The following is a 12,732-nucleotide window of genomic DNA, read 5'->3' on the forward strand; positions in this document are numbered from 1 at the left end:
TTGCTCATTTTTCATTTGGGTGGTTTGTCTTTGTTATTGAGAGATAGCAATTGTCTCCATGTTCTGGATACAAGCCCCTTATCAGATACATAATTTGCAAATGTTTTCTCCCCTTCTGTCAGTTATCTTTTCACTTTCTTAAAGGTATTATTTGTAGCCAAAAGTTTTTAGTTTTTTTTTTTTTTTTGAGGAAGATCAGCCCTGAGCTAACTGCTGCCAATCCCCCTCTTTTTTGCTGAGGAAGACTGGCCCTGAGCTAACATCCATGCCCATCTTCCTCTACTTTATATGTGGGACGCCTGCCACAGCATGGCCTGCCAAGTGGTGCCATGTCCACACCTGGGATCCGAACAGGTGAACCCTGGGCCACCGAAGAGGAACATGCGCACTTAACCACTGTGCCACCAGGCCGGCCCCAAAAAGTTTTTAGTTTCGATGTGGTCCAATTTATTTATTTTTCCTATTTTCAGTTGTGCTTTTGGTGTGTATCTAAAAAGCCACTGCCTAACTCAAGGTTATGAAGATTTATTTCTATTTTTTCCTAAGAGTTTTATCCTTTTAGCTCTTACATTTAGGCCTATGATGCATTTCGAGTTAATTTTTGTTTATGGCAAAACAGGTAAGGGCTTTTTTTTTTTTTTTTTTTTTTTGAGGTAAGGGCCCCACCGTGTTCTTTCACATGTGGATATTTAGTAGTCCCAGAGCAATCTGTTAAAAAGATGATTCTTTCCCCATTGAATGGCCTCGGCACCTTTGTCAAAACTCAATTGACCATTAATATAAGCATTTATTTCTGGACTCTCAGTTCTATTCCATTGATCTATATGTCTGTACTTATGCCAGTCCCACACTGTCTTCGTTACTGTAGATTTGTCGTAAGTTTTTGGAATGGGGAAGTAAGGGTCCTCCAACCTTGTTCCTCCTTCTTAACATTGTTTTGGCTGCTCATGGCCCCTTGTAATTCCATACGCATTTAAGGATCATTTTGTCAGTATCTGCAAAAAAAAGGTAGCTGGGATTTTGAGGGCAAATCCATTAAATATGTAGATCAATTTGGAGAGTATTACTATCTAACAATATTGTCTTATGACCCGTGAATATGGGTCTTCTTTCTATTCTTTGGTAGAATTCACCAGTGAAGACATCTGGTTCTGGGCTTTTCTTTGCAGGAGGTTTTTGATTGCTAATTCTTTCTTTGTTATAGGTTTGCTCAGATTTCCTGTTTTTCTTGAGTCAGTTCCAGTCGTTTGTGTCTTTCTAGGAATTTATCCATTTCGTCTAAGTTATCTAATTTATTGAAAACAATTGTTCACATTATTCCTTCACAACACGTTTCTGTAAGGTTGGTAGTAACGTCTTCTCTTTTATTTCTGATTCTGGTAATTGGAGTCTTCTCTGTTTTTTTCTTGGTCAGGTCTAGCTAAAGGTTTGTCAATTTGTTGATATTTCAAGGAACCCATAGTAATACTATTTTGTATTTGTATAATAGAGATAGCAATACTCTTTTGGTTTCATTGATTTTCTCTATGGCTTTTCTATTCTCTAACTCATTTATTTCTGTCCTAATCTTTATTATTTTCTTCCTTCTGCTTGCTTTCGGCTTCGTTTATTCTTCTTTTTCTGGTTTCATAAGGTGGAAGGTTAGGTTATTGATTTGAGATCCTTTTAGACATAAGCATTTATAGCTATAAACTTCCCTCTGAGCCCTGCTCTAGCTACGTCCCTTAAGTTTTGGTATGTTGCATTTTCATTTTCATTCATCTCAAAGTAAATTTTCTAATTTCTTCTGTGATTTTTTCTTTGGTTCAGTTTTTCAAGAATACGATATTTAATTTTCCTATATTTATGAATTTCCCAAATATCTTTGTTACTGATTTCTAATTTAATTCCACCGTGATTGGAAAATGTGCTTTGTAACATTTCAGTCCTTTTAAATTTATTGAAGCTTGTTTTATGCACTAGTCTGAACCATCTTGGAGAATGTTCCAGTTCGTGCTTGAGAAGAATGTGCATTCTGCTGCTGTTAGGTAGAGCGTACCATGGATGCCTGTTAGGTCTAGTTTATTTCTAGTGTTTTCAAGTCTTCTGTTTCTTACTGACCTTCTGTCTAGTTGTTATCTATCATTGATGGTAGGGTATTTAAGTCTCCAACTTTTATCATTGAGTTGTGTATTTCTCCCGTCAGTTCTGTCAGTTTTGCTTTGTGTATTTTGGGGCTCTCTTGTTAGGTGCGTACATACTTATGATTGCTATGACTTGCTGGTGGATTGACCCTTTTATCATTATGAAATGTCTTCTTATTTCTAGTAACACCTCAAGTCCATTGCATCTGATATTAGCCACTCTAGCTCTTTCATGCTTGCTGTTTGCATAGTATATCTTTCCATCCTTTTATTTTCAACCTCTTTGTACTTTCAACCTCCTTGTACCTTTGGACCTAAGGTTTTTCTCCTGTAGCAGAATATAGACGATCCTATTGCTGCTGTTTTAATCTATTCCAACAACCTCTGAATTTCAATTGATTTATTCATTTTTAACTGTTTTATATATTATTCCATTGCATGAATATACCATAATTTATTTATCCATTTCCTTATTGATGGATATTTAATTTTCCCCCAAGTTTTTACTTGAACATTTAGCACCATTTGTAATAGAGAAAAATGGAAATAAGCTAAACATCCATCAGTAGGTATTCCATGATCCTTTTGTACTATGGAATAACATTTTAAAGGGATATGGTGACATGGAGACATTCCAAGACACATGGTTTCAAACAAAGCAAATTTCAGAACACATACGTGTGGTATAATAATAATAAAAAAATTGGTCTTTGTCCCCGGTTTCTGGCACAGAGCTCCTGAAACTCTTGGAATCTCCAGAGTGTGAGCATCTTTTGGATGGTAATGAGATGACTCTTGGCTAAGAAACCCCTGGATAGCTTGAGGATGGGGCTGATTGCCAGGAAAACCAAGCAAGTGATTCGAAGGTTATGACTTCCAGCCCCACACCCCTACTCTGGGGAGGGGAGTGAGGCGGGAGATGGAGTTCCATCATCACTGGTAAGTGATTTAATCAACCGTGCCTACATAAGGAAGCCTTGAGAAAAGTCCCTAAACAATGGGGTTCAAGGAGATCCCAAGTTTGTGAACACACACATGTCCTGGGAGGGTGGCACGCCTTGACTCCATGGGGACAGAGGCTCCTGAGCTCAGGACCCTTCCAGTTCTTGCCCTATACACCTCCTCATATGGCTTTTCATTTGTACCCTTTTAAGATAAACTATAATAAATATAGGGTTTTCCTGAATTCTGTGAGTCATTCCAGCAAATTACTGAACTTGATGAAGGGGCTGTGGGAATCCCTGAGTTATAGCTGTTCACTGAGAGTCTGGGTGGCCCCTGGGACTGACAACTGGCATCTGAAGTGGGGGTGGGCTTGTGAAAATTAACAGAGATAGAAGCCAAGTCTAGAGCAATAGATACACCAGTATCCACTATCTGCCTTTCGACTCACATGCTCTCAGGAGGCCATGGCCCCAATACCCTGTTTGTACCAAATAAACCCTCTGGCCCCAGCCGACCGATCTGCTCCAAGGAGGACCGATCCGTAGGCTGGGGGTTTCATATGGGCCACAGAGACAGTGGGGCGGGTGAGCGCTTGTGGGGAATTGAGCTGCAAGGTGGCTGTGGAGGCTGGAGCTGTGGCACAGTAAAGCAGAGACGCAGGGAGGTCGAGGCTGTGGAGATGGGGAAGGTGGAGGCGGACAGAGGAGGCGGGTCTGCCCAGGGGAGCTGCACTGAGAGACACCAAGGGTCCACGAGAAGTGGTGGGAGTCCCTCTCTGGGTGCCTGCGTCCAGTTCCTGTGGGGGCAGTGCAGCACGAAGATGCCCCCCGCAGTCGCTCACTCTGACGATGTGTCGGTACGAGCATTTCCACTCACAGAGGAAAATGGACTTCCCTTTACTATTTTTAAGGAGTCACCACCCTAAGAACTTGACTCGACAAATTGTGTATTGAACAGGAGGCAGACGCCGCCATAGTTTATCCACATCTCTCCCCTGCTCTGCCTACTTATGGGATCCTGATTTTTTCCCCAGGAATCAAGTGGCCTCATGCTTGAAGGAGGCCAGGCAGCTTCTGAGCTGCAAAGTCTGGGTCTCATCTGGTCTCTACCAGTGGCTTAAGACAGGTACATGAAGCCCTTTATGGCCCTTGCAACCAACGGAAAGTCTGCTGGGGGCAATTCTGGTGCTTTTCTCCTTGATCTTTGACAGGAACGCAAGGAAGCAACACTGTCATCGAGCCTTTGGATGTTAGTGTGTGAAGCTGTGTGTGATGCTGGGGGTCACTGCAGCCATCCTGTGACCTGAGGACTTACCTAAGGACAAAAGCTAACACCCTCAAGATGGCAGAGTAGAGAGATGGGAAGAACTTGTGTTCTTCATGATGTCACCTCTTGGACACTAAATCAACCAACACTGGATCCCTCTGGACTCCTTCCTATGTAAGATAATAAATGCCCTTTGCCCTAAACCATTTTAAGTTGGGTCTACTATTATTTGCAGTCCAAAGCTTGACTAACAAATGTATCTACTTGGTACGCAGACTTGCTCAGCACAGGGAGCGCAAGAGAGCTGAGAATCAGGAGTGAAGGAGTTTATGCTTTTTGGGAGAGTCAGAGGCCCGTGCCTGGAATTAATTAAATGACAGCTCGAGGCAGGAAGACGAGCAGGTCTGGATGGCACCGACAAGCATCTCTCACTGCCCTTCACCGACAAGGAGGTTGTACTAGCTGGTGCGACATTCCAGGTACAAGCGTGTTCAATGCAATAGAAACACTTCCTCCGGGGACCAGGGTGGCCCATGCAGCCACCTCAGCAGGCCTTTGGTGGCTTCTGCTGGGAGAAGGAAGAAAAAAAGAGGTAGGAAATGCCTAGGGCAAAGCCTTTTTTCCAAAACAGAGATGAAAGGCGCCCTCCTACCTTCTATGCAAGGAGATCACAGAACTCGGATCTAATTTAAATATACCCCTGTGCATCTCAGCTGCTTAGCAAACACCGGCTAAGTAGAACTTACAAGAACTGACTCCAGTGAGCATCCTGAGGGATGAGGCCTGTGCATCCCCAGGTCGGCATTCCTCCACCATTGGCTAACTCGAGTGAGCACCCACTGTGCGCCCAACATGAGCGAGTACCTACTATGCACCGGACACTGTGTGAGGAATGGCATGCAAAGATCTTTCCAGCACAGTCCCCGTCCTTGTGAGGTGCTCAGACTTTGGTGGTAAGAGATGGTGCCTGCACAGACACCCGCAGGAGGGTGAGGAGGCTGCGGGAGAGGCAGCAGCCAGCCCACCAGCGGAACGGGAAACGCCCTCCATACTGGATCGCCCCTGTGCCGGGCGCTGTCAATCATCTCCTTATGTCAATCGCCTCCTTCAGTTATCACAGCAACTCTGAGAGGCGGACAGGGTCATCCCTGCCTTGTAGGCAGGTCCTAGGGATTGAACTGTCTCCCCCGCAAATTGATCTGGAGAAGCTCTAACCTCCAATGCGGGGGGTGGGGGGGGCGTTTGTAGGCGGGGCCTTTGGGAGGTATTAGGGTTAGATGAGGACGGCCCTCATGACGGGGTAAGTGTCCTTGGGAGAGAGACACCAGGCAGCCTGCTCTCCTCCACCATGGGAGGACACAGTGGGAAGGTGGCCATCGGCAAGCTAGAGAGGTCTCGCCAGAACCCACACGGGCTGGTGCCTTGATCCTGGACTTCCAGCCTCCAGAACGGTGAGAAATCAGTGGAGCTGGCCATCTGCGGTGTCTTGTTATGGTGGCCCCAGCTGATGAAGACAAACACTGGCCTAAGGAACTCGCTCAGGGCCACACAGCGAGCAAAAAGTGGGGTTCCCGCCCAGACCTCCCCAACGCTAAGGCTCCCCTCTGAGGTTCCTCTCTTTAAGAGCAGGTGGCATTTGGAGCAGGAGTTTGCTGTGTAGACGGGGAGGTAGATTAAAGCTGTCGGTGAAGGACTGGAGTTTGCGTGGCACGGAACCCGGGCCACCTGTTCCCACTCGAGGGCCAGAGAGTAAGGCGGACAGTGAGTCACCGACAGGTGTCTGTGTGGTTGAAATAAACTTTAGGATCGGAAAACAGGCTGACGTCGGTTACCTAGTCTGGCTGAACACGCGTGCCACCCAGCCCAGCCCTCCTTCCCTCTCCGCACGGCACAAGACATGCAAGAACGTTCAACAGCGGCATTGTGCATCCCAAAACCGGGGGACCCCACAGACATCCCGGTGCAGCAGAGAGGATAAATGACGTGTATACCCAACGATGGCGTACTCCACAGCAGCGCAGAGGGAAAGAAATACGCTACGTGCATCCACATGGACGAACCTCAGGGAGGTGACACTGAGCGAAAAGGCCAGTCCCAGCAGAGCACAAACAATGAGACTGTCTGTGTAAATTTCCCAAACATGCACGACCAAGCCACACTGTTCAGGATCTACAGCAAAACTATACCGAGGAGCAAAGACTGAGAAACGTCAGAACGGTGGCTCCCCCACGAGGCCAGCATGACGGCTGGGACGTGGACCGACACCCAGGTGATCTCGGTGATCCTGGGAATCGTGTTACTCCTTCAGCTCGGGACACGAGTGGGCATTTTATTGTTCTTTGCCTCATAGATACACACACACACACATAAATGAATGAATGAATGATTTAACGTGCAAAAACTATTCGTAGTGTAGCTAGCTTGGAAGAAAAAAAATCTTGGACACAGTTTCGATGTATTTCCTTTCCCAATGTATTTACCTTCCCAAACACTTTGCTGTAACCCGGCCTGACTCAGTCCCGTCGCCTGGGCCAAAGCAGGCGGCCAGTATCCAGCTCTGGGCAGTTTCCTTGAAAACAACTGGCCCAGAAACGTGCTCTTAGCCACTGAGGCCCTGCATTTTAGCAGCCTACCGTGCTGGGGCGTCCTCTCTCCCCTCACTCTTAGCCAGAGCCGGTGGCAACTCTGACCCGACCTTCAGCAGGATTTGGCTTCCAGTCTTAAGAAGTCAAACCCTAGACCACGTCAGTCTTTGGGTTCTACACGAAGAGCCATTCTGCTCACCTTCCTACAGGATGGGGAGGCTGCCTGCCCCTGGACAGACACCCTGGCAGCTGCTGGTCTCACTTCCCTCCCTCATTCATTCAAAACATTCGTCCTGTGGCCTCTCCTGCTGTTACATAAAGTCTTTACCTCGACCCCCGAGGCCTTGCCAGTCCCTGCGTCTCACCTCGGCTGTATCCCGGGCACGCTGGCCTTCTCCCTGATTCTCCACCAAGCTCTGGCTCCCTCAGGGAACGCCCTGAGCCTCCCTCAGCCTGGAGCCCTCCCCTCTCCGCCCGCCCATCAAGTGTCAGCTAGGCCTCACTTGCTGCTTTTTTTATATAAAGGAGCTGACGTAGGGGAAGTACCTGGCATGCAGCAGGCGCTCAGCAGACAGTAGCCGCTCTCCCGTTATTGAGGCCTGACCCGGACTCCTTCCGGCTGGGGCTTGTCCTTCCCTGAGCCCGTCTCCTTCTGGATCTGCAGCTGCGGTGGCCGCGATCTGTAAAAGGAAAGGTCATCTGACTTGGCGCGAGGGCAGAGGTCGCAGCGAGAGAACCCTTCAGCTATCAAAGCGATGCCCGGCTTGGGAAGAAAAGGCCAGAAAATGCCAAGGTGCGCATCTCTCCAGATGAGAGTGACGCGGTGGCCACAGCCAGGAGCTGTGGGAGCAGAAGGGCTTCTGTTCCAGCCGTGGCCGGCCTGGAAGGCCCCTGGCTGCAGGTCCCGAGACCTCTGGCAATGGAGAGAAGGGTAGGTGGGAGCCCGGGTCACTCGGCCAGGGTGAAAGATCTTGACTCGGCTTTGAGAGAAGCCTTTGCAGAGTGGAGACCTTCTAATCAGCTACTAATTCATTAGGTCAAAGGCAGCGATGAACCCCTGAGCCCAGAAGAGTTCCCTTCACCGTGAATTATGTCCCCGGACCCCCGATTGCCGTGGGTTTGGGCAGGAACATGCCACGGCACACGCGTAATTGCTCCAAGGTGGTGTTCCTTACGGTGACTGCCACGGCCTCAGTGATGCCCAGAGCGGTCACTCCAGGAGCCCGGTGATGGCTGTGGGTTTATGGGGAAAGGCTAGTTCCTCTTCTGGAGAAAGGGAGGTCAGGGACGGGGGGAAGGTGAGGCTCAAATCCTGAGAAGGTGACAAGGGGCTTGACACCTGTCCTGACAGCTGCGGAGGTCCCTGTAACGGGGGCCTCCTCAGGCGGCGGCTCCACTCGGCAGTGACGGGGACCCTGGGACGCCGCTGTTTAATCAGGATCTTGTTCGGTTTTGGCTTGGAGGATTAATCACAGGTGACACCAGAGCTCCCAGGGCTGACAGAAGCTGCTCTTGTCGGGTGTCAGCTTGGATCGAAGTGAACTGTCACAGGCCCTTGGCCCTGGGGAGGTGGCGACGACACGCTTCTCTGGAGGACACTGTCTCCTTGGTCTCCTCGTGGCCGTCCTGCTCCGCGGCTGGGACCGGAGCGGCCACAGTGCTGCGGGCCCCGTGGACCAGGCTGGGGAGCGGGGCCAAGCCCCCCGGTGCAGGGCAGCAGGTCTGTCCACAGGCCAATGGGCAAAGGCAAGGGGAAATGACACTGTTCTGAATTTGCATTAAAAAAGTGGAAACGTGTGTTTCTTTTGTAAGCAGAAGAAAAGGCTTTTTAAAAATTAAGTGTAAGAGAGATTTTAATTGCAAGAAGAGGAAAACAGGTTTGTACGACTACCCAACGTGTCAACATAGGCTGGGAAAACCGAGGCATGAGACAACCAGCAATGAGGCGGGCCTTTCTATTTCCACCCTTAGAATCTGGCCTACGCCCTCGAGAACTTGGTCCTAAGGTCGGGGAAGACGTACAGGGTTCGTCTCCTGAGGGCTTGACGGATAGGTGTAACATTCATCTGGCTGAAGCATCCGATATTTAGAGAGTATTTACTATGTGCCAGGCATTTTGCTAAGCGTAACTGAGAAACCTCCAGAACTCTTCAAGCTAGGTGGTATCATTACTATTATTGTTATCATCACCACCATTTTATAGCCAAGAAAATCAAGCCTGGGAGATGTTCAAAGGCATATAATCATCACGAGAGGCAGGATTTGGACCCAAGGTTCTCTTACTTCCTCTTAATTCCTACTATACAGCCCCTAGAATTGCCTTTTTGTTTTTTTTTAAGTTTACCTTTGAGAGAACTCTAACCAGAAAGTGTATGTACAAAAAGCTGCCTGAAATTATGTTGAGTGAAATAAGCCAGATAGAGAAAGACAATCTCTGTATGACTCCGCTCATACGAGGAAATTAAACATGTAGGCAAAGAGAACAGATTAGTGGCTACCAGGGGAAAGAGGGGGTGGGGGGTGGGCACAGAGGGTGAAGGGGTGCACCTACAACACGACTGACAAACAATAATGTACAACTGAAATTTCACCAGATTGTAACCTATCATTAACTCAATAAAAATTAAAAAAAAAAAGTTCCCTGAAATATCCCTTTTAATACACAAGCTCAAGACAGAATTAAAACCAAGTCCTAAGATGGCAGATATTGGCTCAGGGTTCAAAAGAATATTGCTTCTCCAAAAAGGAATCAACTGCTTAGTGAGTTATGAGCTCCCTGTCATTGGTGTCATTCAGGCACCATGGGTCGATGCCCAGTCACCCGACAGTGAAGCCCATTAGTTGGCAAGCAGAACTTGTCCACGCTATTTTTGCTGACTCCCACTGAAGAATGAAAAACAGAGAGCTGAGGGTCACTTGATGTTTGAGGAAAGTCTCCATGTGAAAGGAAGACATCAAGAGACAAACTGATACAAGGAACCTGCAGGAATGAGACGACGCACGGAATGAGAGAAAACTTAAAGAAACACAGTCTAATAATTAAATGCCATTAAGAGATTAGATAAGATATTGCATCCAGAAAACAACGGTAGGATGCTATGAAAAGGGAACAATCAGAGAACAAGAAAGAGTTCTTAGCAATTGAAGTAGCAGAAATTTATAATCAATAGAAAATTTGGAAGATAAAGTTGAGGAAGTCTCCCAAAAAATTTAAAGAGAAGGAAGATAAGAAAGGGGGGACAAATGAGGTCCATTTAGAAGTTCTAATACCTGATAAATAGAAATCCTGGAAAGAGATCACAGAGGTTATGCTTTCTCTCTTGTAAATATTTTGGGCATACAACATAAATTAAGGGATGAAATTATCAGAGAAATAATATTAGAGGATTCATCAAATGTAGGATCATGAGTCTTCAGATTTAGTCTTCGAGCACTTATTACAATCAGTGGAAAAGAACCTTCTCAGAACATCACTATGAGAGTTCAGGCCACCAGGGACTAAGAGAAGACCCTAAAAGCTGCCAGAGAGAGAAAATCAGGTCATATGCAAAGGACTGGAAGGAAATGTGGCATCAGACCTTTCCACAGCAACGGCAGAAGCAGGGACACAATGAGGCGGTACCTTCACATTTTTGATGGAAAATACTTTTTACCCTAGAATTCCATAGCCATCCAAACTATTATGTGTGAAAATAGAATGACATTATTTTCAGAAAGGCAAGGACTCTAGACGTTTATCTCCCCTGTACCATATCCTAGGAAGCTATTGGAGGATATGTTCCAGTAAAAGGAGGGAATAAAGTAATACAAGAGGAAGGTATGGAGCCCAGGAAACAGAGAATCTAATTGGACAAAGCAACAAGGAAAGTTCCAGATGAGACGGATGCAGCAAAAAGTAGCTGGCTAAGATTATGGCAGGATAATGGAGGGCGCACGAGAGGAAGGCTGTCGGGAAAAATACTGAATGGTTATCTGATATATTGATAATTTAAGAAATAATATTGTTAGGCAAATGACAGGACTGAGAGTACATGGAAAAAATAATTAAGGATAGATACATAAAAAGCCTCAGCAAATGAAAAAAAAAAAAGTGAGGCAATATTAACTCCAGGAAAAAACAAAAGACAAGGAAGGCAACATAATCACAGCATACAACTTGCCTCGGCATGAACAATATTCACCTAGTCACGATAATGTAACGTGCAAAACTGTGATACAAATGTATTAAGAGAATGGAGGGAGGGGAAATGCATGGAGTGCGCTACTAGTAAAAGACAGCTAAATTCTTACCTACCTAACAGCATGTCAATAAATAGTGACTTTTAACACATATAGCAATAAACAGCAATACAAGCATGTTATTTAGAAATAAGGAGGTAGGGGCTGGCCCAGTGGTGCAGTGGCTAAGCATGCACATTCCACTTCAGCGGCCCAGGGTTCACTGGTTCAAATCCTGGGTGCAGACATGGCACCGCTCACCAAGCCATGCTGTGGTAGGCGTCCCGCATATAAAGTAGAGGAAGATGGGCATGGATGTTAGCTCAGGGCCAGTCTTTCCCAGCAAAAAGAGGAGGATTGGCAGATGTTAGCTCAGGGCTAATCTTCCTCGGTGCGGGGGCGAGGCGGGGGAAGAAATAAGGAGGTAAATAGCAGAAGAAAATGACAACGAAGAGTTAGAAGTGGTTGCCTCTGGGGATCAGGACTGGTGATGGTGATGGCCAGTTTGAGAACTGATGTTTTCCATTGCAAGTGTGCTTTACTTTTTAAATTCTGCATGACATATATATTATTTTGGAAAAAAATTGATAAAAATTAATTATGTCAATAGTTGGAAATATGGACAATGCATTTAAGTATAAAGAATCATGGGGGTCGGCCTGGTGGCGTAGTGGTTAAGTTCGCACACTCCGCTTCGGCGGCCCGGGTTTTGCCAGTTCTCGTCCTGGGCACAGACCTACACACGACTCATCAAGCCATGCTGTGGCAGCATCCCACATAAAAGAACTAGAAGGACTTACAACTAGGATATACAGCTATGTACTGGGACTTTGGGGGAAAAATAATAAAAGAATCAACAGTTACCTCCCTTCTCTGCACACTTAACCACATTCTATCTTTTGTAATGCTTGTCAGATAGCTCACCCCTTCATAAAACAGACATGTGTCCTGGGCACTTCACAGATGTCCCCTCACTTAACCTTCACAGGAGCTCAAAACAGTAGGTTTTACTCTTCCCATTTTATGATGAGGATGCAGGATCAGAGAGTCAAATAATGGGGTGAGATCCCACAGCCACTAAGTGGCACAGCGGAGATTTCGGCTCCGCCCCCACTGACTCCAGGTCATCTTATGTTAATTAAACTAGCAATCATCATAGCTAACATTTGTTATGCACAGTGTCTAATCGAACCAATGAGACTCCTTGCTTCCTGGGCTCTGTAGCCTCCTCTTTATTGCTTTATTCTCTCATTTTGCTGGAGTATATCCTCTAATAGCCATCCATGAAAAGGTACATGGTGGTTGTTATAGGCAGATGTTGTGTTAAATGCTCCATGTGGATTATCTCATTGAACACAACCACCCCATGAGGTAGATGCTACTACTATGCCCATTTTATACAAGAGGAAACAGGCTCAGAGAGGTTAAGTTACCTGCCACAGCTCTGTCTCCTCTCTGCATCTCCCAGAGAACTTAGCACGAGGGCTTACTCTTGGCAGGTGTTCAATATACATTTGTTGGGTGAATAAACAAAAATAAAATCCTCAATAACATAAGCAAAGAGCTGCAATCGCCTCAAATCCAGAGAGTACCCA

The 12,732-nt window shown here is 46.4% G+C and overlaps 1 protein-coding gene across 3 annotated transcripts in view; it reads right to left on the bottom strand.

Annotated features, from left to right (window-relative positions):
* The window catches only part of CARD11 (caspase recruitment domain family member 11), a 114,571-nt gene that overhangs the window by 36,285 nt on the left and 65,554 nt on the right, over positions 1–12,732 (bottom strand). For all 3 annotated transcript variants that reach the window (XM_070567260.1, XM_070567261.1, XM_070567259.1), the window contains one exon: positions 7,466–7,599. In XM_070567260.1, the coding sequence (XP_070423361.1) occupies positions 7,466–7,472 (7 nt within the window). In that variant the 5' untranslated portion in view covers positions 7,473–7,599. The remainder of the gene's footprint in view (positions 1–7,465; positions 7,600–12,732) is intronic.

The sequence above is a fragment of the Equus przewalskii genome, chromosome 12 (genome assembly GCF_037783145.1).
Source record: "Equus przewalskii isolate Varuska chromosome 12, EquPr2, whole genome shotgun sequence".
In the NCBI taxonomy this organism is placed as follows: domain Eukaryota; kingdom Metazoa; phylum Chordata; class Mammalia; order Perissodactyla; family Equidae; genus Equus; species Equus przewalskii.